We start from the raw sequence: 24,060 nt of genomic DNA on the forward strand, positions 1-24,060 counted from the left end.
CAGGCATGCTTCAAGGGGGAGAAAGAAGGACTTCCTTTGACCTCACTGGTCATATTCCAAGGGAGATGGAAGGAGAAAATTGCTGTGAATCTCTGATCTGGAACAGCTTGTTTTTCTCCTGGGAGGGGTGTGCATGTGATTGCATGTGTCTGGTGTGTGGGGAATGCTCCAGCGGTGGTGCTGAGGCTGTCAGGGTTGGAGGATACCTGGGCAGCAGTGCAGCCAATGCTGCCTGGGCCCCAGCTGTGGAAGCGGGTGCTGCGGGCGAGGTGTGGCACTAGGGGAGGTGCTGAGGGGCAGGACTGCTCACCTCTGCAGCTCAGGGCTGCTGCAGTTCTGAGAGGCGATGCAGAAATGGATGCTTTTAAAGCGTACCCGTACCTTCCACCCTCCTTTTATTTTAGGACAAATCTTTTTCTCTCCTCACCTGAAAGCTCTGCTCCAACTGCTTGAGGGTTTGCAGGTGGGGCTGGTTCTCCTCATCTGGACTGCCCTGAAGAGAAGGGAGGCACAGGCGATGAAGTGAGCTTGAACTTAGGAAAGTTTGTGCCGGCTAGCTATCTACTTTGGTTAGTCTGTACGGTGCAAATCTATCCAGCCTTCTTCAGGAGAGAAGGGGCAGCATTGATCACCACATTGGGGGAAGTTTTTTTGGCCAGCATTTTCCACTAGAGGGGGCAAGGACCCTGCATTGCCATTCTGGAGGTGGGTGACTTGCTCCCCAGCCGGCAAAGAGCAAACGCGAATGGTGGCAATATGGAGATTCCCCCGCTAGAGGCAGACAGAGACCACAGAGTGGCACAGTGGGGCCTGGCTGCTGGTCCAGAGAACCTGCCCATGTAAAACCAATGAGGGACGTCACCTTCCTTCCTTCCTCCTCATTCTAGACCGAGATGGAGCTTTCCTGCGGCACGGTCAACCCTTGCTTCTCTTCCAGCCTGGGACTAGCTTTTCCGGTGCTGCTCTGATGCAGCCCTGATGGTGGAAACACTTTATAAGCATAGGTATGTCCCCTCCACCACCTGCACCCTCTCTCCTCCGGGCATGCATGCACCATCTGCACTTGCCATGGTCTGTGGTGGACACTCACTCAGCCTCCAACGAGGAGGACACAACGCTGGCTAGAAGATGCTTCTCTGTATTCACCCATCTAAAACCAGTGAGTTGTTTCCAGGCTGGATGCTTGTCAGAGATCTCCAGGTGTGCCATGGGAAGTCGGGAGGTATATCAGACCTCCAGAATCCACCGAAAGGAAGAGGGAGGAGGGCCCAATCTGAGTTAACCATCCCTGCCCAAGGGAGAAACAACGGGACAAGCTAGGAAGGGGGCGATTGCTATTAGGTGGCCTCAGCAGAGGGTTTGAAGAGCTTGCTGCTGTAGGGTGTGACAGGCAAAGGATTTAAGACTCAGAAGCAGGAGGGGCAGCATCTCGAGGGATGTTTGCTAGGATAGAGCTCTTCAGTCTCTCGTTGTTCTTCCAAAAGTGCTAGTCAGCTGTGGGGGTAGGGGCCACTTATGTGGTGCAGCTCCCCTGCACAGGCTTTTCCCATGCACCTTGCTACATCCCCTTGTGCAGGTGCCACCCTTTCTGTTTGCTCCTCTTTAAGCCGTCCACTGGAGGGTGCTCCTGAGCGATCCAAAAAGTGGGTTCAGAGGCTCACAGTGGTCTAGCAGCCTGGGAACGATGGGGCCAGCATCCCTTGATGCCTCAGCCTGACAGGCCAAGTCCCATTCCTGGTGGCACACATCATGGAGCAGGATTCACTTGCATGGCTCTGGAGCCAGAGATGCCATAACTGCTTGGCTGCCATGCTCTGCTCTCGAGTGATACAGCCCCAAAATACCCTTGCTTCTGCACTGAGCTCCCCTCCGCTGCCCCAGCTAAAAAGTCACCTCCGTGGACTGACACTGCAGAAGCCAACCTCCCTCCCCCACCATCTCTGGCTCTGAGTAGCCAGGAAGCAGCACCCTGAGCCCCTGCCAAGTCTGACTTCTCCTCAGCTTAATGGTTTGGGGAGGAGGAGGTGAGTGCTGGTAACCTGACCCGGGAATGCGCCGTTCCTGGCTGCGGCAGCAGCAGGGGCTCCAGCATCTTAAATGCGCACCATCTGCAGCGCCCTTGTCTCGGGAGCAGATGGACGTGTTTTGGGCCTGTAAGGGAAATTAGTGCTTTGGTGTATGTACTGTCATATGCGCACGTGTGTAATAGTCCCAGGGGGTTCCCTGGACCAGCAGCAAATGTATCCGCTGGGCCTGGGTTGTGGGAACAGGGGGGGCGAGGGGAGGGTATCCTGTTTAGTGGTGGTGGAAACTGGGCACTCATCTCTATTCCCTAAAAAGGACTAATAGCTCCCTGAGCTGTTCCCACCCTCCCGCACCAAGGTACCTGGCCTCATTAGACAGCTCTTGCCAGGGGGCTCGTCGGCAAGGACCAATTAAGATGAAAGGGTGTCCACAATCCAGCAAGCCATCAACTCCCCCCACCTCCCCCATCTCACACTCCACGATCTTCCTCCCTACACAGCCATCCTCCCCAGTGCCTTCATGCTCCTCTCCCAACTCCCTGGAAAGAAGATGAAGGTTTCTTCCAGGTTCACTGTTGCAGCTTGTCCCCTCAGACCTCCAGACCCGGGTCCTGCGAGTCGTCCCTGCCTGCAAGGGAATCGGGAGCCCTCTGTGACTCGTTCTGATTTAGAACCTAGGCCTGGTACATGAAGAGGGCTTGGTGCCTGAATGCCTTTGGCATTGCCCGCATCTGGACTGCCACTGAACTCGCCTGTTCTTTCAGCCTGAGTTGATGTGTCACTTTTACTCTGCATTGTCCCGGTTTGACTTTCAGGTTGTCTTGTAAGCCTGGGTTAGCTTCAGTAATTGGTTATTTTTTTTCCTTTAAGGCTTGCAATCCAAAGCAATACATAGTCATTTTGGTGAGCCTGGGTTAGACAAGCCCTCAAGATGTCTCAGTGACACATTTAGTAAGTCATGCAGGCTGAGTGCGTATGGGGTCGTCAGCTATTCTTGAAAATCCATCCCTCTAAAAATACCTACGGTAACATTAAATGCATCCCCGGGGTGACACGTGCCTGTGGTGCAGTGGCGAGGGCTCGCTAAAGGCATGAAAGTGCCTCTGTTGGCCACCTAGAAATGGCTCGGTCATGCCATGCACAGTCCTGTCCTCTCTGCAGGGCTGGTGCAGAGATGGGCGCAGATGAGCTGTTAGCGCTGCCCCGAGCTCATGCGCACGTTGGGGCGAGTCGAAGCCACAGAGATCACCCATGGCAGCAGGAGTCTCAGACTCAGGGCCTGTTCCTAGGGAGGTGGAAATTCATGGATGATCTGATATTGGAAATAACAGGAGCTAGACCAAAAAAGGCCACTGGTTTTTCCCAGCGATGGGTGTTCCCAGAGGGAGCTGAGCCAGCGTGCAGGGCCCAGTGTACTGTACGGCAGCAGTTCCCAGACTCTGACAGATTGCACACCACCAGTTTAAAACAATACAGCCTTAAGTACCGCCAGCAAATTTTTCAGCTCAACCTTAAGGGCCACCAGCAAATTTGTGTCATATAAAGTAAGTATAATAAAACTGTTAATGCGTACCACTAACAGCTGGTCTGTGTACCACTGGCGGTACCTGTACTACAGACTGGGACGCTGCTGTAGGGTGTACATTTCTCTGTGTAGGAAAGGCCTCTGTTTCAACATCTCCTTCCCCTTTGCAGGTCCAGCTGCCTGCATAACCCAAGCTTTTTATGACTGAAACCAGTGAATGGCCTAAGAGCCAGCTGTTCCTACCAAGGTCATTCCTATGAGCCGGATTGCTCTTGCACTGATTTTCTGTCTCAAATAGAGGATATCTACCTGCCTATGTCCGAGCATGATGAGCTTCCAGGAGCTTATCGAGGCATCGGTTACCTAGGGTAATGCACTGGATAAAGTTGTCTTCTACCAAATGGGGACAGAGCTTCTCAGCTACCAGCCATAGGTCCGATACTGCCGGCAGGCAATGCTCTTTTAGCTCAGGGGCTGGTTCTCCTGGCTTAGGAGGGTCTGGCTTCCCCCCACCCCTGCAGTGGCTGTGAAGTTCTGTGTGCGAATCAAAGCCCTGAGCAGCCCCCAAGTTGCTGCAGGATTGGGGCAGGTTTATTCATCCCAATTGGATGGGATCTCCTATTGAGAGGCTGCTTGTATGGCGACAGGCTTCACGGTAGCAGTGCCTGATGCCACAGCAAAGGGCAACTCCTGCACATGCCTTATACCTTTGGTTCAGCTCAAGCATCCGTGTGTGCGCACCCAGCCCTGCAACACGGCTCTCGTCGCGGCTGGGCAGCAGCACTGAGCGGGGAGGCAGTAGCTGTGTTGTTCTTGGCTCTGCCTTGTGCCTGGCTGACAGTGGAGGCAGAGATGGACAGAGCGATATGGCTGCGGCATGGCTTTGAGCCAGCATTTGTCGTCTCCAGTAATTCTAAAACAGATGGGTTAGGGATTACAGAGAGAGGAGGTTAATTAGAGACAGATAGTGTCTGGGTCTCTCTGGCTCTCATGCTCTCACATTGATATAGTCAGGGGGCCACTTGCCCATTAGCTGCTGTCCCGGTAAATAAGAGTGTTTTTGTCATGTGTTCGTGGGCACACAATAAAGCAGGGGGGGGCAGTGTGACAAACAGGCCTTCACTCCTGCCAGGAATTCAGCATCTCTTGTTTCCAGGCACTGCTGCACACATTATGGGCCCCTGATATTGCATTGCTACCATTTGTGTAGTTCCTTTTCCGCAGTTTGGATCTGCAGACCTTTTCTCTGCTTTGCCTTCATTGGATGGGATGAGAAGATGGAGAGTCACTGGGCTGGATCCTCAGCGGGTGTAACTTTGTGGAGCTGTGTTGGCGCAATGGAGTTACGCCAGCTTACGCCACCTGAGGATCTGGCTCACAAGCCTTCGGTACCCCTGGGCTTTTGCTTTCATGAGCTCAGGCAGGGAAAGTAAGTGCTCCAAAGACTGCCTGTGCCTCATGAGGATGCCCCGGCTTGGCATTGACTGGTTCTCTTGCTGGCTTTTGCAAATGGCTTGGCAAATGCACAGGGCAGTACTGTTCTTAACACACCCAGAGTTTCCCATCTCATCCCCTTTCGCCTGTGCTGTCCCAAAGACCTCTCCCTATGAGCTGCAGTGGTCGGAGCTGGAGTACATAGCCCTAGACCTTGGCCCCAGTGGGAATATCTGCTGGGGAAGGGGCACAACCGGGCCTTGGGCTCCATCTTGACCTCAGCTCCGAGGAGATCAGAGAGACCTGATTCACGTTGCCTTGCTCCGGGATGCTGCCACCACCTGCGTCCTAGTTCGCAGCCCTGTGCATGATGTTTGAACATGAGGGATGGGGTTTAGTCAAAGGACTGTCCTCAGCCCACCTCTTCTCTGTTGCAGGGGAATGACCAGATTCGGTTTGAGCTCACCTGTTACGCCCTGTGCCCTAAGATCAAGGTAAGGACTTCAGACTGCCACCAAGCCTGGTGAAGACCTGGGCGCCCTTTGGGGCATATGACTGGCATGGGGAAGGGTCTGTAATGCGTGTTTGCAGGTTTACTCTGTACTTGAGATGCTTCTTGAGTGCTTGGGTTCACTCTCTGTGGTATGGTATGGGCCGTGGAAAAGCCTTTCATACCTTTCTCATCTACCTTGAGGGATCTCCAAGGGGTCCATGCTTCCACTTCTCTTTGACCTGGTCTCCAGCCCTGGTCTCCAGGGCATCACCTGCAAAACTAGTGGTCATGAGTGCTGACTCGCTCACCATAGCCCCTTTCAGAGTGTTTGTGTTGGAGCTGGCTATAATAATCTAATTCAAGATGGTTTTTAGTGAAGGAAAATCTTTTTCTTCTTCCTCAATGAGAATTTGTCCTTCTTTTGAATTTTCTCATGATTAGAAATGGGAAGTTCCCCTGTTTTTTTTCCTTTCTTTCCTCTCTACTTTCAGTCTCCCCTTCCTTTATGTGCTTGTCTAGTAGGGACAATTTGGGGGGAAACTAGGAAAAAATAACCCTTTTTCTTGACAAAATCTTTAAAAATGCAGCTGAGGGCCTTGGTTTTTCATTTAAAATGTTGTGGAAAATATTTTAAAATGTTTCCAGTGTTGCTGTAGCCTTCTCATTTGAAAGGCTTGATGAAAAACTTTTTCATAGCATTTCTGGTTAATATAGTGTCCAGAAATGCTCCATGAAGCCTGGAACCCTTCACCTGGGTGAGTGAACGCCAAGCAGCCTTCAGGGCTGACTTTTTTTTTTTGAGGCCCCAAGAAATGGAACTGGATCAAGCACCTTTTTTTTTTATTTTTATCCCCTTTGGTCACAGCCTGGGAAGTCAACCTCACCTTTGCCTAGACCCTTGGGCCACACTGCAGGCTGCTTCTTAAAATAAGCCTGCAATGTTCCCAGCTGTCTCTGTTTTTCCATGTTTTGGATGAGACAGGCCCATGTTTCCCATGTTTTGGATGAGATGCCATGATACCATGAGAGGCTCTTCTTGTGGCATAAATGTCCCCTGGTCTGTCATGTTGCCAGCAAAAATGAGCCTAACTCAAACCCCTGGCATCTATGCTCTGGCCAAGTCTGAATCCAGAGCTCAGTTTGGCAGCTTAGGCTCATTTCTAAATTTTCTGTCCTATCCCCAAAGACCCAATTTTGCGTCCTATCCCTGCACGGGATGCAAGCACCCGTGCTTCTGGGTGCCGGCTGATGCGAGTCAGACAGAAACGTAACAGGGTCATTGTGGTGCTGTCGCCAGGATGGTCTATGTGAGAAGACAAGCTGTTACCAAACACAGCTGTCTTGGTGACATGTTCCCCTTTCCTTGTGCAAGAGGTTACCGAATATTCTCCGTTTTGATCAGTAACCGCAGCTGAATTGCCTCGTTCAGGGCCTGGTCCGTTCTCTTCCCCGGTAGTATTTTTGGATGCCCGGACATGTGTGAAACAGGTCCCGTTAGTGCTCCCCACATGCAGAAGAATCAGGCAGGCATTCGGGTCCCCGTTGGGGTCCCCAGGTTGCTCCTTAGCCCTCCAGCAGCATTGCTGAGGCTCGGGGTAGTCGGCTGCGGGGAATTTGTATTTTTTAACACAGACTCAAAGCGATTGCGTTTCTCTTTAACAAGCCGCCAGCTGCTTGAGGTGACGTTTTGGCATTTGAGGGGGCTGTAATGATCTTTAATTGACCTATTTTTACCCCAAACACCACGACGCCGTGAAACAAACAGTAACAAGGCAGCTGTGTTGAGTGGCTGGTGGGATAATGGATGCTTCTCCCTCCCCCCGTCTTGGCATATTCTGCCGCTCGTTAGGGTTACAGTGGCAGCTTGCAAGGGTTTTGGGTTACTCCACCTTTGTCTGGTGAGATTAAATCTGCCAATGGATGTGGTCTGTGCTTCGGGCTATGAGCATCCCTTTGCAGTACTCCCTGCTCTAGGAATTTTACCAACCCAGGCTGGAGAGGAGCTTTGTGTGTGTGTTATTTTTGGCTGGAGGTTGGGGTGTGTTAGATTTGTTCTTCCAAAATGGTGAGGGCTCTGGAGGGCCTGCGGAGGAAGCGGGGTCTTCTGCAGAAGAGTGGGGAGAGCAGACTCTTTTCTGGGGTGGCTTCACGGAGAAAGGTTAGAGGGGTTTTGTGACACCCCCAAATGAGCATTGGTTTGGGTTCATTTTATTCGAGCCACGGAAGTCCTGGGATTGGAGTGGGTCCACTTCTCAGCCTCATCTCAAGGTAGATGCGAAAGCTTCTTGTCTGTGAGCTGGATATGGTGCTCACTGCATCTCAGTCCTTACAGTAGCGACTAAAAGATAGGCTGGATCCATGTCTGTGGGGGTGAAGCGGAGCTTGGAGGGCCCTGCTAACCAGTGCGGGGGCTGCTCCGCACTGGTGCCGGTTTCGAGCAGACAAGATGAGATGTGATTGTGATTCCCTGATGGTGCTTGCACCCCGGTTTGAGAGCAGAGGGATCCAATGGGCCATGGGGACTGACCTCTCTTCTGGCTTCCCTATGTCAGGGCGGAGGCACTTGTGGGGCTGGAGGAAGATCTTCTCGATAGAGCTGTAGTTAAACACCAGGCTTGGCTCTCCAAGGCTTTCAGGCCAGTGCTGTATTTTAAAGGGGGAGAGAAGGAGAAGGCTTTTCCCTGCTCACAAGGCTGATCAGGATGCATGAATATGTCTTTGTTTCTCACCAGAAGCTACTGGGCAGGAGGCGACTGGGGCTGAGGTCTTGCAGTCACATTCACGCCTGTGATGGGTGCTATTGCTCTGAGCCCTGGCTTGTTGCAGCAGGGTGAAGGCCCCTTTCCACGTTGCTTCTGCCTGTTACACCGGGTGCCTTGGCAAGTTGGATAGGTGCCACGTGCCAAGGATGCAGCCTGGCCACGTTTCAGCCTCTGGACATCCTCCCCAGGGGCTCTCTCAGGCCTGCTGATGCCAACTGTGAGCTCCTGGGTCAGGATCTCTGCACCGCAGGCCTGTCGCCTGCTTGTGAAGGGGATCAACCCTTGGGAACCGTTTGAGAGTCTGAAAAGCTGCAGCTGAGGGACCAGGATGGTTGGGCCAGAAGGCCACAAAGGTGGCCAAGGGCTGTGGTTCAACTGGACTGACCCTGTCTCTGCTCCTTCCTTCAGATCATCGCTCCTTGGAGGATGCCGGAGTTCTACAATCGCTTCAAAGGACGCAACGACCTGATGGACTATGCCAAGGTACGGGCTCCCTTCCCAGTGACCCGGGTCGTTCCTCTTCACCCTTTGCTCCTGATGTAGGCTGCTTCCTCCTTTTTGGTCCTGTCCTCTGTGCTGTCTATCCACTGAGGGAGTGGGCTCCCTTCCTGTCTCCTTAAGAGGCCGGGAGGCATCGCTGTGTGGAGCATCGAGCGCTCCCTCCATACCCAGGGGCTGAACACATGCCTTTACAACCTCCCCTGCAGTGTGTGCAGGAGTGGTGAAATGTAGAACAAACCCATGTGTCCCAGTGTTGTTTAGAGGCCTCCGTCAAGACCGGGGCCCCACTGTGCTGGGCAGAAGAGACAATCCGTCTCCTGCAATGTAACCTGGCAGGACAGGTGAAGGGAAGAGCACCATCCCTGGGGAGCTGAGGTCCAGGGGTTTGCTTCTGCTATCCTGCATCGTGCACAATCATTTGTGCCAGTGCAAACTGAAATCAGAAAGGAGGTGCTTTATGCCCTCTTGACACTGGCATTATGGCGGCACAGAATACAGGGCCCTGGGGAATGAGGTCCATAGAGCTCCAGGGCAGAATCCGGACTCCCATTAAGTCAACGGGATGGTTGGATTGGCTTAACTGGGGATGGGGTCTCTCCCTGCTTGACTCCCTGAGGTCACTTCTGAGTCCTGGTTCATCTGTCCTGCTAGGTTACCCATCCGCCTGGTTTTTCTCTCCCTTCACCATGCATCAGTTGTCTTGATTCCATCTTGCGGCAAAGCCTTTTATATTCTAATTCGAGGGTGCTCTGGATTTGAGTGGAGCACAATCGCTCCCGTTCCTTGTGGGAATTCAAGCTGGCTCTGCATGAGATCCTTGCTGTTGTTCAGGGGCATGATTGTGGTGTGTTTTTTTTTTAAATGGCCCATAATTACCTGGATGTTAATTGTAATCCACTTTCTGAGGAAACTGGTCCTAGCTCAATGGCTTGCGTAATAGACAAAGCAAATACATTTTCCCTTTTGTCGTCCCTTCCTTTTTGAAGTACAAGTTGCAATAAAACATATTAGAAGTTTTGCATCAGGTTCCTTAAGTGCCCACCAGGGTACCTTTCTTTTTTAGCGACTTCATGGAAATGCTTGACAAGTGGGCTCAATCAATCAAAAGGAAAAAAGCAGCTCTGTGCATAAACCAGAAAATTGCTTCAGTTTTTAAATAGCTGCCGTCTAGGCTGGCTGGATAATATCCGTGAAGCCAAGGTGCTGAGTTGGAGGGGAAGCGCCACGTGGAGCGCTAAGAGCAGAGAGAGAGGCCTCCGCATCCCATTAAAGACCGGAGTGCTGCGTGTTGAGGATTGTGTTTGCCATCTGTTGTTTTATTATTAAGAGGGGAGTTTACAAGAGCTTCCCATATGTTGCCAAACAAATTGTCAAGTAGTGGAGTTATTAGGAGAGCTGTGTTTTTATTATATGGAAAATGGAACACGTGTCTCTTTTTTTGAGAAAAAAAAAAGGAATGAAAAAGAGAGAGAGAGAAGCCACAGTTTGGGGCCCTCTTTGTAGGGAGGAGGTTAGAGCCGGGGGAGACTTTAAGATGGATCAGCCACCACTGGCCTCTCTGGCACCCAGTCCCTTCTGAGAGCTGAAGAAATCTGCTCCCCCCACAACCTTAGTCTTATTTTGGGGCCTGATCCTTTCATGCAGTGGTTTTCAACCTTTTTTAGATTCAGGGCACCCCTTTAGACTCAAAGCACCTGTCAGAAAATGACAGCGCTTAGCTCTCACAGGTTTCTTGAATAATAGGGTAATTCTTTTGTTGCAGCAAGCTCAGAAAGACCACAACAGGTTGGAAATTAGTTTTGAAAGTAAGGATTCCTATTTGAAATTTCTGGGTTGATCGTGTGCATCGATTGTGCGTAGGTGTTTGCACACCTAACAGTGCCAATATTGCATGGGCCCCGGTTGAGAATCACTGCTGTAATCACTCAGGTGCGCACATCACTTAGTCACACAGGTCCAGCTGGAGGGTTACTGAAGGGAAAATTCGACCCTTTGGGACTCTCGCTCCTCGTGGAAGTAGAGCTGAACGCATTTGCAAAGGTTTGCAGGGGCCGGGCCCTGCACACCTGCCTAAATGGGCTCGCGTGAGTAATCCCAAGTCTTTGTCACTGGATGCTATGAACTCAGTTTGGGCCTTACATTCACATGATCGTAATACAGGGACTTGGGGAATACTCAGTGCAACTAGAAATGATTTCTCTGAGTGCAGGGCTGGGGTTGTAATTCTTCTGCCCCCTAACTTCTGCAACATTGGGGAAACCTCAGTACTAGCCTTGTCCATAAGGAAAAGTGAGTGCGCCGACTTAGTCAAGTGAGTCCAATATAAGAAAATTATCCACTGGATGAATAACAATTTGGGGTTTTTTTAATCAAAACACATACTTGGGTAATACGTACCCAGCTTTTTCCTGTTAAAGTCCCAGTAGAGTGAAATCCGTGAAGCTAATGCGTGGTGCCATTGCCAGCCCTTGGTGATGTTTATCTAAGTCCCTGCTTCTGGAGTCTCGTGATTAGGCTTTCATTCATTTTTCAGAAATAAAAATCTGGCTTTCAGGGTTATGGAGGGACACTTGCTGCCTACAAACAAACATCAGAAGGCACCACCGGCTGAACTGATTTTAAGCCAATCTCATGATTCATGGGGAAGCTAGACTTAAGTGTTTTGAACACCGGGAACTGGCAATGCTGAAGAAGCATAAATGGTGAAAATTGTATAGGTATTTCTGTAGTGATAATCAAAAGCATTAGTAACACAGTTAAAAATGTCTTAAAAATAGACAGCCTGATCTCCTGCCAGGATAGACTTCAGTGACTTCAGTCTGACCCTAACTTTCACCAAGTAAGGGTCAGACTCAGGAAATCTGGCTTTCCTCTTGGTTACAGTAGCCTAAAGCAAGTGTGAGATTCAAGGGCGATTTAGGCATGCGGTTAGGGTAGGCATGGGTTTCATTTTGTTTTTACAGATTCAGGGAATAGACTGGGAGTAATTTAGGTTGCTTTCATACTGGTGACTTCAGCTGAAACAGGTGGGACGTTGGAACCGGTGCAGGGATGTTCTCTAGGGCCCCAGGCAAAACAGCCTAGCACTGCAGGGCTTTGATGCCCTTTTTTTTTTAAGGTAGAACAAAAATGGAGAATTGGGAAAAACAACCTGATGTTCAGTGTGCGTAAGAAGATTCGAACAGGAAACCCAATTTGTTAGGATCTTTTTTTTGTTGCCACCTACTTAGCATGGGGAAAATCAGGGGCTGAGGGAAAAGCATGAAATTCTTGTGCGAAACCTGAGGGTGGGGAGCAGGAACAAAGTTGTGAAGCGTGCATGTGAGTGTGTATGTGTGCAGGCTCAGGGGAGGAGGGTTGGGGGATGTGGAGCTGTTAGCAGGGAACATTACCTCGGGGCCACCCTGTGCTGGTGATTATAGCCCATTCAGAATAAACAAAGAAGAGCATTAATTGACTAACAGGCTCTTGAAAGCTAATGGAGCGATCAGAAGCAGCGGGCAGGGCAGTGTGGTGGTGGGAGTGGGAGGGTGGGCAGGGTCTCCTCATCATCAGGCTGCCAAATGTCAGAGGCTGAGCTTCCCAGCGCCATGGAGGGAGAAAGCCCAGGTGGGGCTTTGCCGGTCTGAGCTCCCTGGATTTGCTGGATCAGCCTGGGACACCAGGAGAGAGCGTGGGCAGAGCCGTGTCCTGCTTCACGCTGAGGCTCGGTCCCTGCATCTCCTCTGCTGCTTGCATTTGATCCTGGCCCCAGGATGGGGTGGGGAGGACGGGGACAGGGAATTCATTCTCCCTGAATTTCTGTCGCTTGCTAGCCTGTGCGCGCACCAGCGTCTGGCAGATTTATACTCATCTCTGCTGGTCAGAGGGAGTTCATTGAAAGGTCTCAGACTGGTCCACCCAGCTCTGAGCCCTGAAGTCTGGGAAAGTGTCTGCTTCCCACACCAGTGCTTTCTTTTCTGGGAGCATGCTTGCTTCCTCTACATGCACCTGTGCAGGTTAGGTCACAAACCCCACCTGAGCCACTGGGTGAATGCTTGGGCAGGTGGCTCATTGCAGCAGCCATCCCTGACCTGACTACCCCAGCGGCGTGGAGAGCTGGTGGGTTGGATGAGGGTGTCTGCCTGCTCCACTGATGCTCCCAACATTGGTAGACACGATGACGGTAAAAGCAGTGGGGGTGCCAGGTGGACACTCTGCGGGCCTGAGCAGCGATGGTGTTGCTGCGGGACCGTGACAGTCTGAAAAGGCAAGACAGGCTGGACGCTGCAAGTGGGAGAGGAAGAGTGGGAAAAAACCCTGGTGAGACCCTGTTCACTGTCCCTGCCAACATCCACTCTCTGTCCCTGGGTGACGCAGGAGACTGGGCAAGACGGACCCATGGTCTGACCCAGTCAGTGGCAAGTCTTATGTTAAGGGAGTGGGTGGTAGTGTGCAGTTGGGTGGGAAGGGGCAAGGGGGGTGTACGCTGGGGAGTGGGTTGTGAGAGGAGGCGGTGAGCCGTGCTGGAGGGGTTGGGCAGCGTCACAGCCTTTAGAAAAAACTCTATTAAGTCCTTGTTATTTTGCTGCCTTCCTGCATGTACGTGAGGACCTTAGGGCTGAATGGGGTGGTGCTTGTCTCTCCAACTTGGTTGCTAACCATTAACCAGCAGCCTCCGGTGATGTCCTGGCGTGGGCGTATTCCCGGGGAACCAGGCTTTCTGTTCCATGAAGTGTCGGTGCTAGTAATACTACTCTGCCCGGCCTCCGAGCCCTCGGCTTAGCTCCTTCAGACCTCTTTGCCGAGGTGTCGCTTAGACCCTCCTCTTTGAATTGTCTCTGAGCTTGAAACCACCTCTGTGCTCTGCAGTAACTCGGTGCCCCTTGGCTTCAAGGTGCAGAGAAGTGCGCTAGCCCTTTGAACAGCTCTGTGGGATTTTTAAGGACTGCCATTAACTCCCTCTTGGCATGTGCTTGGGTTGCAGTGGTGCTGGGTGGTACCCGGGGGTTTCAGACGCAAGCCATAGCCCGTACGGAGAAGCAAGTCTAGCTTTCTCAAACGGCGGGAGCTTCTGAGTGCATCTTCCCTTCTCGTCCACAGAAACATGGCATCCCGGTCCCGGTGACTCCCAAGAGCCCCTGGAGCATGGATGAAAACCTCATGCACATCAGGTGAGCCCTGAGGGGTGGGAAGAGCTTCTGGAGGGTGAGAAGGGGCCAGCATCCTGGGCTGGATTCTCTTTTCTCCTGCACCTTGTGGCATGACCAGTTCCCAGTGCTGCTGGGACTGGTCAAGACTTCCACTGGTGTAGAGGACAACACAAGACACACAACACAGGAGAAGTGGCATTGTGGGCATCGAAGAAGGTTGTTCTTCTCCCTGGCAGGCTGGATTCTGACCCACGACTGGTCTGTGAAAGCCCCTGCCCTTCTTTGTTTCTGGGCCTCAACCTCTTTCCTCGTGCCCTGCTCTCCAAGTAGCAGTATCTGTTGCTTTGCTTTTCTTCCAAGCCTCAGTACGTAGTAGGAACATCCTTGACAGACCCCATGGCACTTACCGCCCCCCCAATACGTTGGCATTAACAGCATCAGGGAGAGCGGCCCCACGACCGGCTCGCCCCTGGGCAGTGCTGCTCTGCCTCTGTCTACGTCCTTCAGGCCAAAAGCTTGACCCCCCAGCTGTAAACCGCTGGTCAGCCGAGAAGTCCTTCAGTCCTTCAAGCCAAAAGCTTGACCCCCTGGTCAGCTGGGCTGGGAAGCAAGGGCAGCTGGATGCCATGCCGGCCACTTCATTGCCTTGTGTGCCACACATGCCTGAACCATGTGAGCCCAGCGGGGCTTTAGGCTGGGGAAGACTAATTTTTTTCTCTCTCTCTCTTTCTCTCTCCCGGTCTCCTTTCCCGTCTGAAGCTACGAGGCCGGGATCCTGGAGAACCCCAAGGTAATTGATCATTCCCTTTACATCTCTTGTCTTACATGGCAGCCACCAGGGCCGAGGGCGTCTGATGCATTTGCAGACTAATTGGAAATTTCACGGCAGGGCGTGTGTGGTGAGGAGGCCAGGCCCTGCCATTCTCTCCCCAACCCCTTCTCCGCCTTCCCCCTCCTGGCACATTAATTGCCGCTGGGATGAATAGGGGAAGGAACCATTTCAGGGTGACACCGAAGGAGAAAATGTCATTGGGAAACAATAAAGAAGCAATTAGACAGATGAGGCACTTGTGCGAGGGGGAAAGAGAGGCAGGCTGGCTGCTGAATGCTCCCCAGCTTCCAGGACATGTCTCCCATCCCCCTTGGGCGACACAAATGAGAGTGAGGGGCTTGGGGGCATCTCGGATGGACAGAACGTTTCTGGCCCAACCGCTCTCCAGATGCGTGCACCTGCCGGGAGGAAGGTCCCCATAAGCCTGGCCCAGGTCTGTGGCTCCCATGTGCCTTTAACTTGCTTATTTCTGGGGTGATGAGACGGGTTAAAACCCCCCTGGAGGGATCCTTTTTTAGTGGAGGGAGGGGGTCTATCAGAGAATATAAAATCCCTTTGTATGGCAGCGCGGCTCTGGTAACTTCTCCGGCAGCTCCGAGCTGACTGCCTCAGGGCAGCGCTGCTCAGATGCCATCCAGCTGAGAGACCAGGTCAAGAGTGCCCTGCAGAGGGTGGGAGGCTGGCTTGTAGTTTGCAGAGAGCTTTTCCTCCACAGGAGACATGGCATTGCCTGCTGGGGATGAGAGGGTGCAGTCAGATGCCGGTGTATGCGGGGGGACGGGGACCCTAGCAGCTGCTTGTGCAATGTGCCTCTTGGAGCTTGCAAGTGAAGGAGGTCTGGGGAGATGTGGACAGGAGGCCCATGGGCAAGCACAGCTGCATGGGAGGGGAAGGGAGTGGGGCTGTCTGGGGAGGATGCAGTAGGGCCTGGGTCATGGGTGGGGACTGCAGGAGTATCCTCAGGAAGGGAAATCTTCAGAGCCACAGGGGGCTCTTTCACCCCAAGATGCTGCCCAGATCCTGGCCTCATCCCTCCCTATATATCCACCCTTATATAGCTATCGGAGCTACAAGGCTGGCCTTTGCATTTGGGACAGGGTGGATGCAGGGCGGGATGGGGATAGGCAAGTGCCCTGGCCCTGGCCCTGGCTACACCTTCTTGGGAGCACTGAGCAGCCCGGTGCTGCAAGGCTTCAGCTCCCAGGTTAGGGGAGGACCTGCAAGCGCCAGGCCGACGCGCAAACGGCTGCGGGTACCACCACTGATCACAGGGCACTGTGGCCTGGCCCAGTTGCAAGGCCAAGTGGGGTTCCCAGGCAGTCACTAGGCACCTGGGAACTGGGGCTCCTCGAGGCTTTAAAAGGCTCCTGGTCTCAGCCCCTTTGTGCAGCACCCCTGTGGTTTCTGCCAAGGACACTGGACACTTTTCCCTCTAAACCCTTGCCTCCAAAATCCTCCTTGCCTCTTCCTACCCAGTGGGTCACTGCTCTAACTCCTCCTTGTTTCCCTAAGGCCCATCTGCCCTGGGGTAAGCTGGTGGCCCTCCCGTCCTCTCCCCCTTCCCCCATGGGCTGTCCTTATTACCGTGCGGCATGTGTCATTCAGGTAGGCATGGGTCCTGCTCTAACTGTGTCCTAATAGGGCTCGTGGTGCTCGCTGCCTGCTGGCCTGTGTCTTTCCAGTTCATGCTCCACCGGACTCGCAACACTTAGGAAAGCTACTTAAACTATCCATCAGTGCTAATTAGACAATCAGGCGAGGAGAGGGAGGGAGTGGGGGGGAGAGAGAGGATGGAGAGAGATGAAAAGGAATCCACACGCACTCACGGCCTGATGATCCGTGCAGCCCCCGTGGCTGTCTGCGAGAGGGTGCAAGCGGGGTCTGGGGAAGGTGGAGTCTCCTGTCCTAGCCCTGTGCTGTGGCAGGCAGAGCAGAAAGGGGACCGGTCACCGGGGCTGTGCTGCCTCAGGGTCAGTTGCTTATGGGATAATGGAGCCTTTTACCCCAGGTCATTACCATCCATTTAACCCAGACCAGTCAGCACTGGTACCAGTTGGTGGATCCACTCTGTGACTTCTGTAGAGTGGCACGGAGGGTCTCTTCTGGCTTCTGGGAGGGCTCTGTTGCCTTCACAGAGACCACTGACTTAGGTGGCAGGGATGTCTGCCTTGGAGGAGTCAGACCAGGGCTGGATTGGGTTCACCGAGGCTGGATAGAGCTCACTTCCCCGGAGGAGAGCTCTCCCAGTTGAATCCTACAGCACCATGCAGAACTCAGCCCTGCTTCTGCCCATGCTGTACCTCTGCGGGGTCTTGTTCCCAGCTCCATTTTGGTTTCACCCTTCTTCCATAGAAGTGGCCTATGCTGGTATAAAGGTTTTTTTGGTTTATGCCTTTTGCCTGAGAAAGAAAGGCCTGCAAGCCCAGCTGTGGTGCAGAGCATGGGTGCATTGCCTATGCACTGCAACCCAGCCCTGGAGCAGGCCCTTCTCCTCCAGCTCGGGACCCTTCCCTCGCAGACCTTGCTCCTGCCCCGCAGCCCATTGCCCTTGCAGTCCCGTCAGTCCCTCCTGTTCCTGAGCTCCTCCTGACTGGACCAGGGAACATATCCAGCCCAGCTGTGGCTTAGCAAGGCACAGCTCTCCATAAAGGCCACCAGGATCGTTCTACCGGTGGCCAAAGCCAGATGAGAAAACTCAGCTTCCTAGCCAAGCCCAGGAAGGAAAGTGCCGCTCCTCCTAGACTGATATAACCTTTTCCTGGGTTCCCCTTTAACCTCTTTGGTGCCAGCTGCTGCAACGTCCCTCCCATTTCCCGCACTGGAATTTGCAGGGGACACTTGCATTGGGTTAAACATTAACACAGTCTCTTCCCCGCTTTAGAGGGGTAGTGATTTCCCTGCAGCTCCCCGACCCTTGCCTAAACCTAGGCCCTGGGGTGCTGCTCCAGACGCTGTGGAGAAGGCCATCAAAGAAAAGAGGGGTGCCAAGCTGCCGTGAGGCTCCCCCCACAAACCCCTGAGACCTGCCAAACGGAGGGATTTGAAAGCAGATGGTTGAGCTATTTTCTGCCTCTGTGAGGCCCGATTGAAGGGCAATGAGGCAGCTAATGCGGAGAAAGATAGAAATTTACTTGCTTTAACTTCATATGGCACTCTGAAAGAGTTCATTCAGTCTCCGGCACAACAATATCAGCCGGATGAATAAACCATTTGCGGCATCGATAGCTCTACATCATGGTTTAGTTCATGGACCATTTGCTTCCAATTTCTTCTCTTCTTGCCCCGTTTTTCTTGTTTCTTTCTTTTTTCCCCCCTCTCTCTCTCTCTCCCTCTCTCTCTTTCTGCACACACATGCACACACACACACACACACACACACACTATCTTCCTTTTTTTTTCTTCCTCCCTCTCTCTCCCGTTTAAAGATGACATTGCATGCCTAGCCTCCCTGCGGGGAGGGATAAATAGAAGGCATTGATACACTGCAACAAACTATTTGTCATTTGAACTGTGCTTTTAGGAGAGAGAATAAAAAGAAGACAGACTTGCGCCGTAATGATGGAATGCAAGCCAAATGTCACTTTTATTTCTATTTAGTTATTTTATTTAATAGGGGTTTTCATAGTTGGCTTAGAAAATTGGAAACTACCTGACTTTGACTTCCAATGTTTAGTAAAGAGTTTTTAATACTTTCTCTCTCTCTCTGTCTCATTTTTTTTTCCCTACTCCCCCCTCCTGTCCTTTCCTTTTGAACTCAAAGTTTTTCATCATCTCCAATGGGTTTGTCTAGTTAATAAGTATGATCAGGGCTCGGAAAGGCCAAACCATGTAAAATTGAAATCTGCAGCCCATATAATTTGTGTGTGTGGTGTGTGGTGCGTGCGTGTGTGCAATCATATACGTGTTGTTTAAATAAAGGAAAAGAAGCATGAAAATGCTAGATAGCTTTTACTAAAATATATATTTTAAAAAACCCCCACAAAAATCCGTGCTCTCCGTCTCTTGTTTTAGAGACGGCACGTTGCTCATAATTTTAAAAGATCATTAGTTTATATGTCTATATCTATAACCTATATATATGCCAGACTTTCACTGGTATAAATCAGCAAGGCACCATGGACTTTACTCATTGAGGATATGATTGTTGGCATGTATACGTGGATATAAAATACCCATGTTCTCTGGCAGTGTCGCTAGGCATAGTCCTGAGGTCAGTGTATTACACAAACAGAGAAGTCCGCCCAGAACGGTTAAACTAGAAGGCACAACTGTTGTGATATATCAACACCTTCTGTTCACAGGAGCTCCCAAAATCCTGGACAAATCAATATAAAGCGGCAATTCCTTGGTATTTTTCCTCTCTACCAAAACGGGCTAGCTGCATCGGTCCCTGCGCTCCTCCTCTGTGCAGTAGACCTCGGCAGTCCTCACGGTCCCCTCTGCTCGTGACACTCGGTCCCAGTAGGCTTGATCCAAAGCCGATGCAAAAGGCTCCAGTTAGTGTCGGATCGGGCCCCTTGTGAGAAGTCACCGTGTTTTCCAGGCAATAGCTCTGTGACTGTCCTGTGCACCTGGAGGGTGAACTGTATGATCATAGGCCTCCTAAATGAGGCTTTTCTACATGGGGAGGTTTATCAGCATATTAAGCCAGCGGTGAAATCCCATCATCTCTTTCCTTGGACACCCGCTGCAATGGCCGGGAAGGATAGTACAGGTCAGTTAGACAGTCATTCAGGTGGAGAAGCCGGGAGTGCAGGGTTGTGCTAGTGCAGTGAACCAGGTGAGAAGACGATATTGGCCTCTGTAGCATAGGTTGAATGAAACCAAAGTGCCATCTGAATGGCCTTCCAGCCTAGCATTGCTGTAGGGGGAACTCCAAGCAGCACTGTATGGTTTCTGTGGATGGGTGGGAGTGTAACCTTTGGGGCGATGTGACCTGTGTGGTGCTGAACTGCGCGATGGGAATGAAACGTCAGACAGAGCCCCATGGAACTGGGCCAAATTGCCCACGTTGCTCTGAAGCCTCTTCTTATTTCCTCACCTTTTTGGGTAAGAAAGAGACTTGCTGAAAACAAAGTTGAATCGAAAATGTCATCAAAACAAGCAAATAAATGCACGCACTGGAACAGCTGGCATTTTTGTAGACAAAAGCAGGGTTTGGGATAAAACTGAAAAATTGCATGTGATCATTTCTAGCTTTTCCTTCAAGCATTTTAGAGTTTAAAAAAAGTGGTTCGTTTTGAATTTTAGTTTGAATTTGGAAACTTTCTCACATTATTGGGAACAAATAGAATTGTTTTGAATGCCTTTTTCAGCCGTTTTTTCTCTCTGGAAAAGTGGGGAGAAAAGCTAAAAAAATTCATTTAAAGAAGTGGGGGGCGGGGAGAGCCTAGGAGGCAAAACACCTTGGAAGCAATGCCCATTTATATTCTGCAAAGCAAAGCATAAAGACACTTTGCAGATCTGATCCCATGCCCTCAACTCCTATTAATGTGATGCTACAAACATGACACAGTTGTGAATTTTTTGACAACAAAGTGTCATCAAGAAATGCTGATTTATGACAGCTGAAACGATTTGTGGGAAAGGATCATTTCTGGCATACTTTGAAAAAAAATGTCAGAATGTCCCATCTTGACGTTTACAGAATGATTTTTTGGGGGGGGGGGGGGGTATTTTTAGAGCTATAAATTAATTGACATTGAAAGCACCCAGTACAGAAGATTAGAACTGAACCCAAATGTTTTAAAATTACTGAAACATTTCCACTGCCTCAATCCAACGTTACGTTTTCTTGGATTACGTGTTCACACCTGCTTTACAGCTTCTGATTTCTGACATGACCATGAGGGTGAACAAATTGCTTGCAATGAATCACCTTTTTTGCAAAAGAAATGGTCAGCTCTAGCTAATTCGCCTCTCCAAAGGGAATACAAATAATGGTGGATTATCCAGTAGTGACTCTTAGCAGGAATTGATAATGGAGGGTGGGAGGGTCAAATTAAAATCATGGTGGCAAATTATCCCAGAGGCAAATTAACTGGAGTTTACTGTCTTAACAGCAGTGCAGGTTCTGTCTCCTTGGCTGGGCAATCACCGCGGCACTGCTGGTCACTTTAGGAGAGAGTGTGTCCACCAGGAGAGTGGGAGACATGATCAAATGGGAGTTGGGAATAATCTTCACTAGCCCGAAATGAGAATCCCCTGGAAGAGACTGTAAGCTGAAGCGTGGCTCTGAAAGAGAAAGCACCCTTCTTCCCCATTGCTCATCCTGGGAAAAGCTTGTCGAGCACACTGTAAGGGACTGGGCAGAGAAGGAGTTTCAAGGTCCCCAACTTTGAAATCGTTGGCCTTAACCATTCGGATGCCCACCGTTATTTAGGAGCTTTGTTGTCATGAGTTCAGAGCGTGCCATGGGCCCCCTCGAAGTTCGGAGGAGCTGTGGGCGCTTAGCACTTGGAAAATCAGGCCCAGTTGCATTGGCTATTAGCCCCATGCATTTGGTCTGAAAGCCTTTCAGGGCCACTGCATCCAGTCGCACACATGTGAGGGGGAGAGGGAGGGGAGGGGACGCACTAAATTGCAAAGCTTTCTCCCAAAGGCGGCTACATTCACAATCCCGGACAGAAAGACTTTTTCTTTTTCTTTTTTTTTTTTTCTGGTATGTGCTTCCAATTGTGGCAATTCATTGGAGTCGCCCGAGTCCCGAGGCATAAACTAATTGTGAGAGCGTGGCTGTTTCCACTGGCCGGCTTTAAAAGAGATAAGATGCCTCTTTACTCTAAATCTGGAAAAAAATATACATAAAGGTTGATGTGTTTTGAAATGGGTTTTTGCTTTGTTCCTCCATTTTCCCCCTGGGTGTATTAACCTTGGGGACACTGTAAAAAAGCACATGCGGCAGGAGCACCTGCTGAGGTCAGGACTAGTCATTAGTTTTTTCGGTCAGTGCAGAATAAACCCCAATTCTCTGCGTCGGCGTCGTTCGTGGGAAGTGTGCGCGCCCTGCCTCGCTCTCTGTCTCTCTGCCCAACTTGCACTTTTTCCTGCCTGACTTGTTCCTCCACAGCTATTCCATCTCCAGCTGTGGGGGCGTCAAAGAAAAAGATGAGATCAAGTTGAGGGGAAAAATTGTCTGATTTTCCTAGCCCTTTGTTCCAGACCCCTCGCAAGCTCCAGCGCTCGCCTTTGTGACGACGTCAGAGCTCTTTGCTAGGCAGGTTTTGTCGCGGAGGCAAGCGCGGTTTTCTCCCGGGAGACGGCACGGGTGCGTGTGTAGGCAAATGGAGCCCAAGTGAAGTAAGGCGGGTAGGTGGGATCTGCGGCTGCCTCCGTCTACTCTGAAGTCCGTGTTTTAAAGGTAGCTTTCAAGGCAGCTTGCAAGGCGGCGCTGCTCTGAGTTGGGTAGGAGACGGGGCTAGAATGGTGTCACCCCGAATGGGTTGCATCCAGAAGGGCTCAAAGCTGGGACCTCTGGGCCCCAAAGCACAAGCCTTTGCTGCCTGAAGTCAAGGACACAGCCCTTTAGTCAATGGTGAAGTGAGCTATCAACACCATCCTGGGGCCCAGCCCGCATGGGGATGGGGAGGATGGTGCTTCTTGAGAGGGAGCAGGTTATATAAGAGAAAGGTGAGGGGATGGGCCCTACCCTCGTGCCTGTGATGTTAAATCTGTGGTATAGGGCCGGCGTGCAATGGGAAACCAGTGCACTGGTGATGCGTGTTCTCCATAGGGTGCAAGGCGTGCTTTCGTGGGTATTCACAGGTAGCAGTTCTCAGTCCTTTCTCTTTCCTGCAGAGCCATGCTCCCCCCGGGCTCTATACAAAGACCAAAGATCCTGCCAGCGCTCCGGACACTCCAGATGTTCTAGAGATTGAGTTCAAGAAAGGTAAGTGCTTTGTCTCCCTGCTTTTATTTTTCCTTTTTTGAGATAAATCTGCATCTCACCCAAGGGCCTGAGCATTTAGCTATGGGCTCCAGCAAGACCAGCATTTCAGCCATCTTGTCTTTCCTTTTAGGCAAGATTTTTTTAACTGGGGGTGTAGAAGAATTTGGATGCTGGAAGTTTGTGGCTGAACCTGGGTGGGTTCCAGGTTTGGTCGTGGAGTTGCCTCCAAACTTTCCCCCATAGTTAAGTTGTTTGCTCCATCTCTGCTCTTGCCCCTTTCTGCATCTAGAAAGCAGCCAATAAATTTGCCCTTGTGGCTGTGGTGTCCAAGGACATCTCCCTTGGCTTCCCATCTCGCTGGTGGTCTGCATCTTTCTGTGCTGATGAGCACCGCCTTTCTGGGGGGCTTGGAGCTGACGGATCAGCCCCCACTCTCAATGCCGAAATTGGGTTGCTGCAAGGAGAATGGGGCGGCAGGTCAGGGACACATCCCCTTGCTGCTACAGAGTGAATTGAGAAGATACTTGTCCACCGTGAGAAAGGAACCCAGCACGTGCAGATTTAAGGTCTTTGATCTGACACCCAGTGTAGAGGGATGTGTAGAGGCCCCTGCTACAGAGACACAGAGAGTCCTTTAAGCAAGTCTGCTCAAACCTGCAGATGTATTGATTGGCAAAGCGTGTCTGCCTTCCATGGAGGTCTAGGCTGGAGGTTGAAGACCCGAGACTTTGAACCTCCAGGTTATACAGATGGAAGCTGAAGGTGGAGCGTACTGGGCTGCTAAAAGCAGCAAGTGCGTGAGGCTTGGCCTTGAAGTCATGGAGTAAGGATGAGCATTGGGGTCTGGGGTCGCATTTGGGGGCCACAGGCAAGTGCAAGTGCAGAGAGAGAGAAGCACAAGCAGGCTCCAGTCTGCAGGGAGGTGTCATTAGCTGGTGGGCAGAGCCAGGGCACCTGGGTTCTCTTGGTGCTGCCTTGGCATCTGGTTTTGGGGCGTTATGCTGTGCTCCACCTGCCTGCCATGGGGCTTGGCATCCTGTCACAGGGCTCTGTGGAAGGTGCAAAGTTGTCTTCTTGCAGGCTGGGAGACTCTTGACCTGAGGGGACATCTCCCATTCCCTTCTCTGCGGGCACCTCCTGAGATGGCGGAGAGACCCCTTAGGCCTGTGGGTCTGCGGCCAGCCTCCCTCCCACCCTCCAGACGGGCCGGAGAGCCCTGCTCCATTTTAATGATCCTCTCTGGGCATGAAGAACCCCTCCCCTGCACCCCCCTCCTGGCTCCCTCATTCATCCCCTAGTTAATTTATTTGAAGTTTTAATCTAATTATTAACTATTTTAAAGGATAAGCAGCTTTCTCCAACAACGGGCCCAACAATGTCAGCTCTCCTCCGGGTGGACTGCATCCAATACCCTGGCGAAAGATGATAATAGAAAGAGAAGGGGAGAAGGGAGGGTGCGGGCGGGAGGG

General features: G+C 51.5%; 1 protein-coding gene across 1 annotated transcript in view; it reads left to right on the forward strand.

Annotated features, from left to right (window-relative positions):
* Positions 1–24,060, forward strand: part of ASS1 (argininosuccinate synthase 1) — a 65,597-nt gene that overhangs the window by 12,301 nt on the left and 29,236 nt on the right. The window contains exons 6-10 of the mRNA XM_006024365.2: positions 5,421–5,477; positions 8,647–8,721; positions 13,822–13,892; positions 14,631–14,661; positions 22,501–22,591. Coding sequence (XP_006024427.1) covers positions 5,421–5,477; positions 8,647–8,721; positions 13,822–13,892; positions 14,631–14,661; positions 22,501–22,591 — 325 coding nt within the window. The remainder of the gene's footprint in view (positions 1–5,420; positions 5,478–8,646; positions 8,722–13,821; positions 13,893–14,630; positions 14,662–22,500; positions 22,592–24,060) is intronic.

The sequence above is a fragment of the Alligator sinensis genome, unplaced genomic scaffold (assembly GCF_000455745.1).
Source record: "Alligator sinensis unplaced genomic scaffold, ASM45574v1 scaffold388_2, whole genome shotgun sequence".
Classification (NCBI taxonomy): domain Eukaryota; kingdom Metazoa; phylum Chordata; order Crocodylia; family Alligatoridae; genus Alligator; species Alligator sinensis.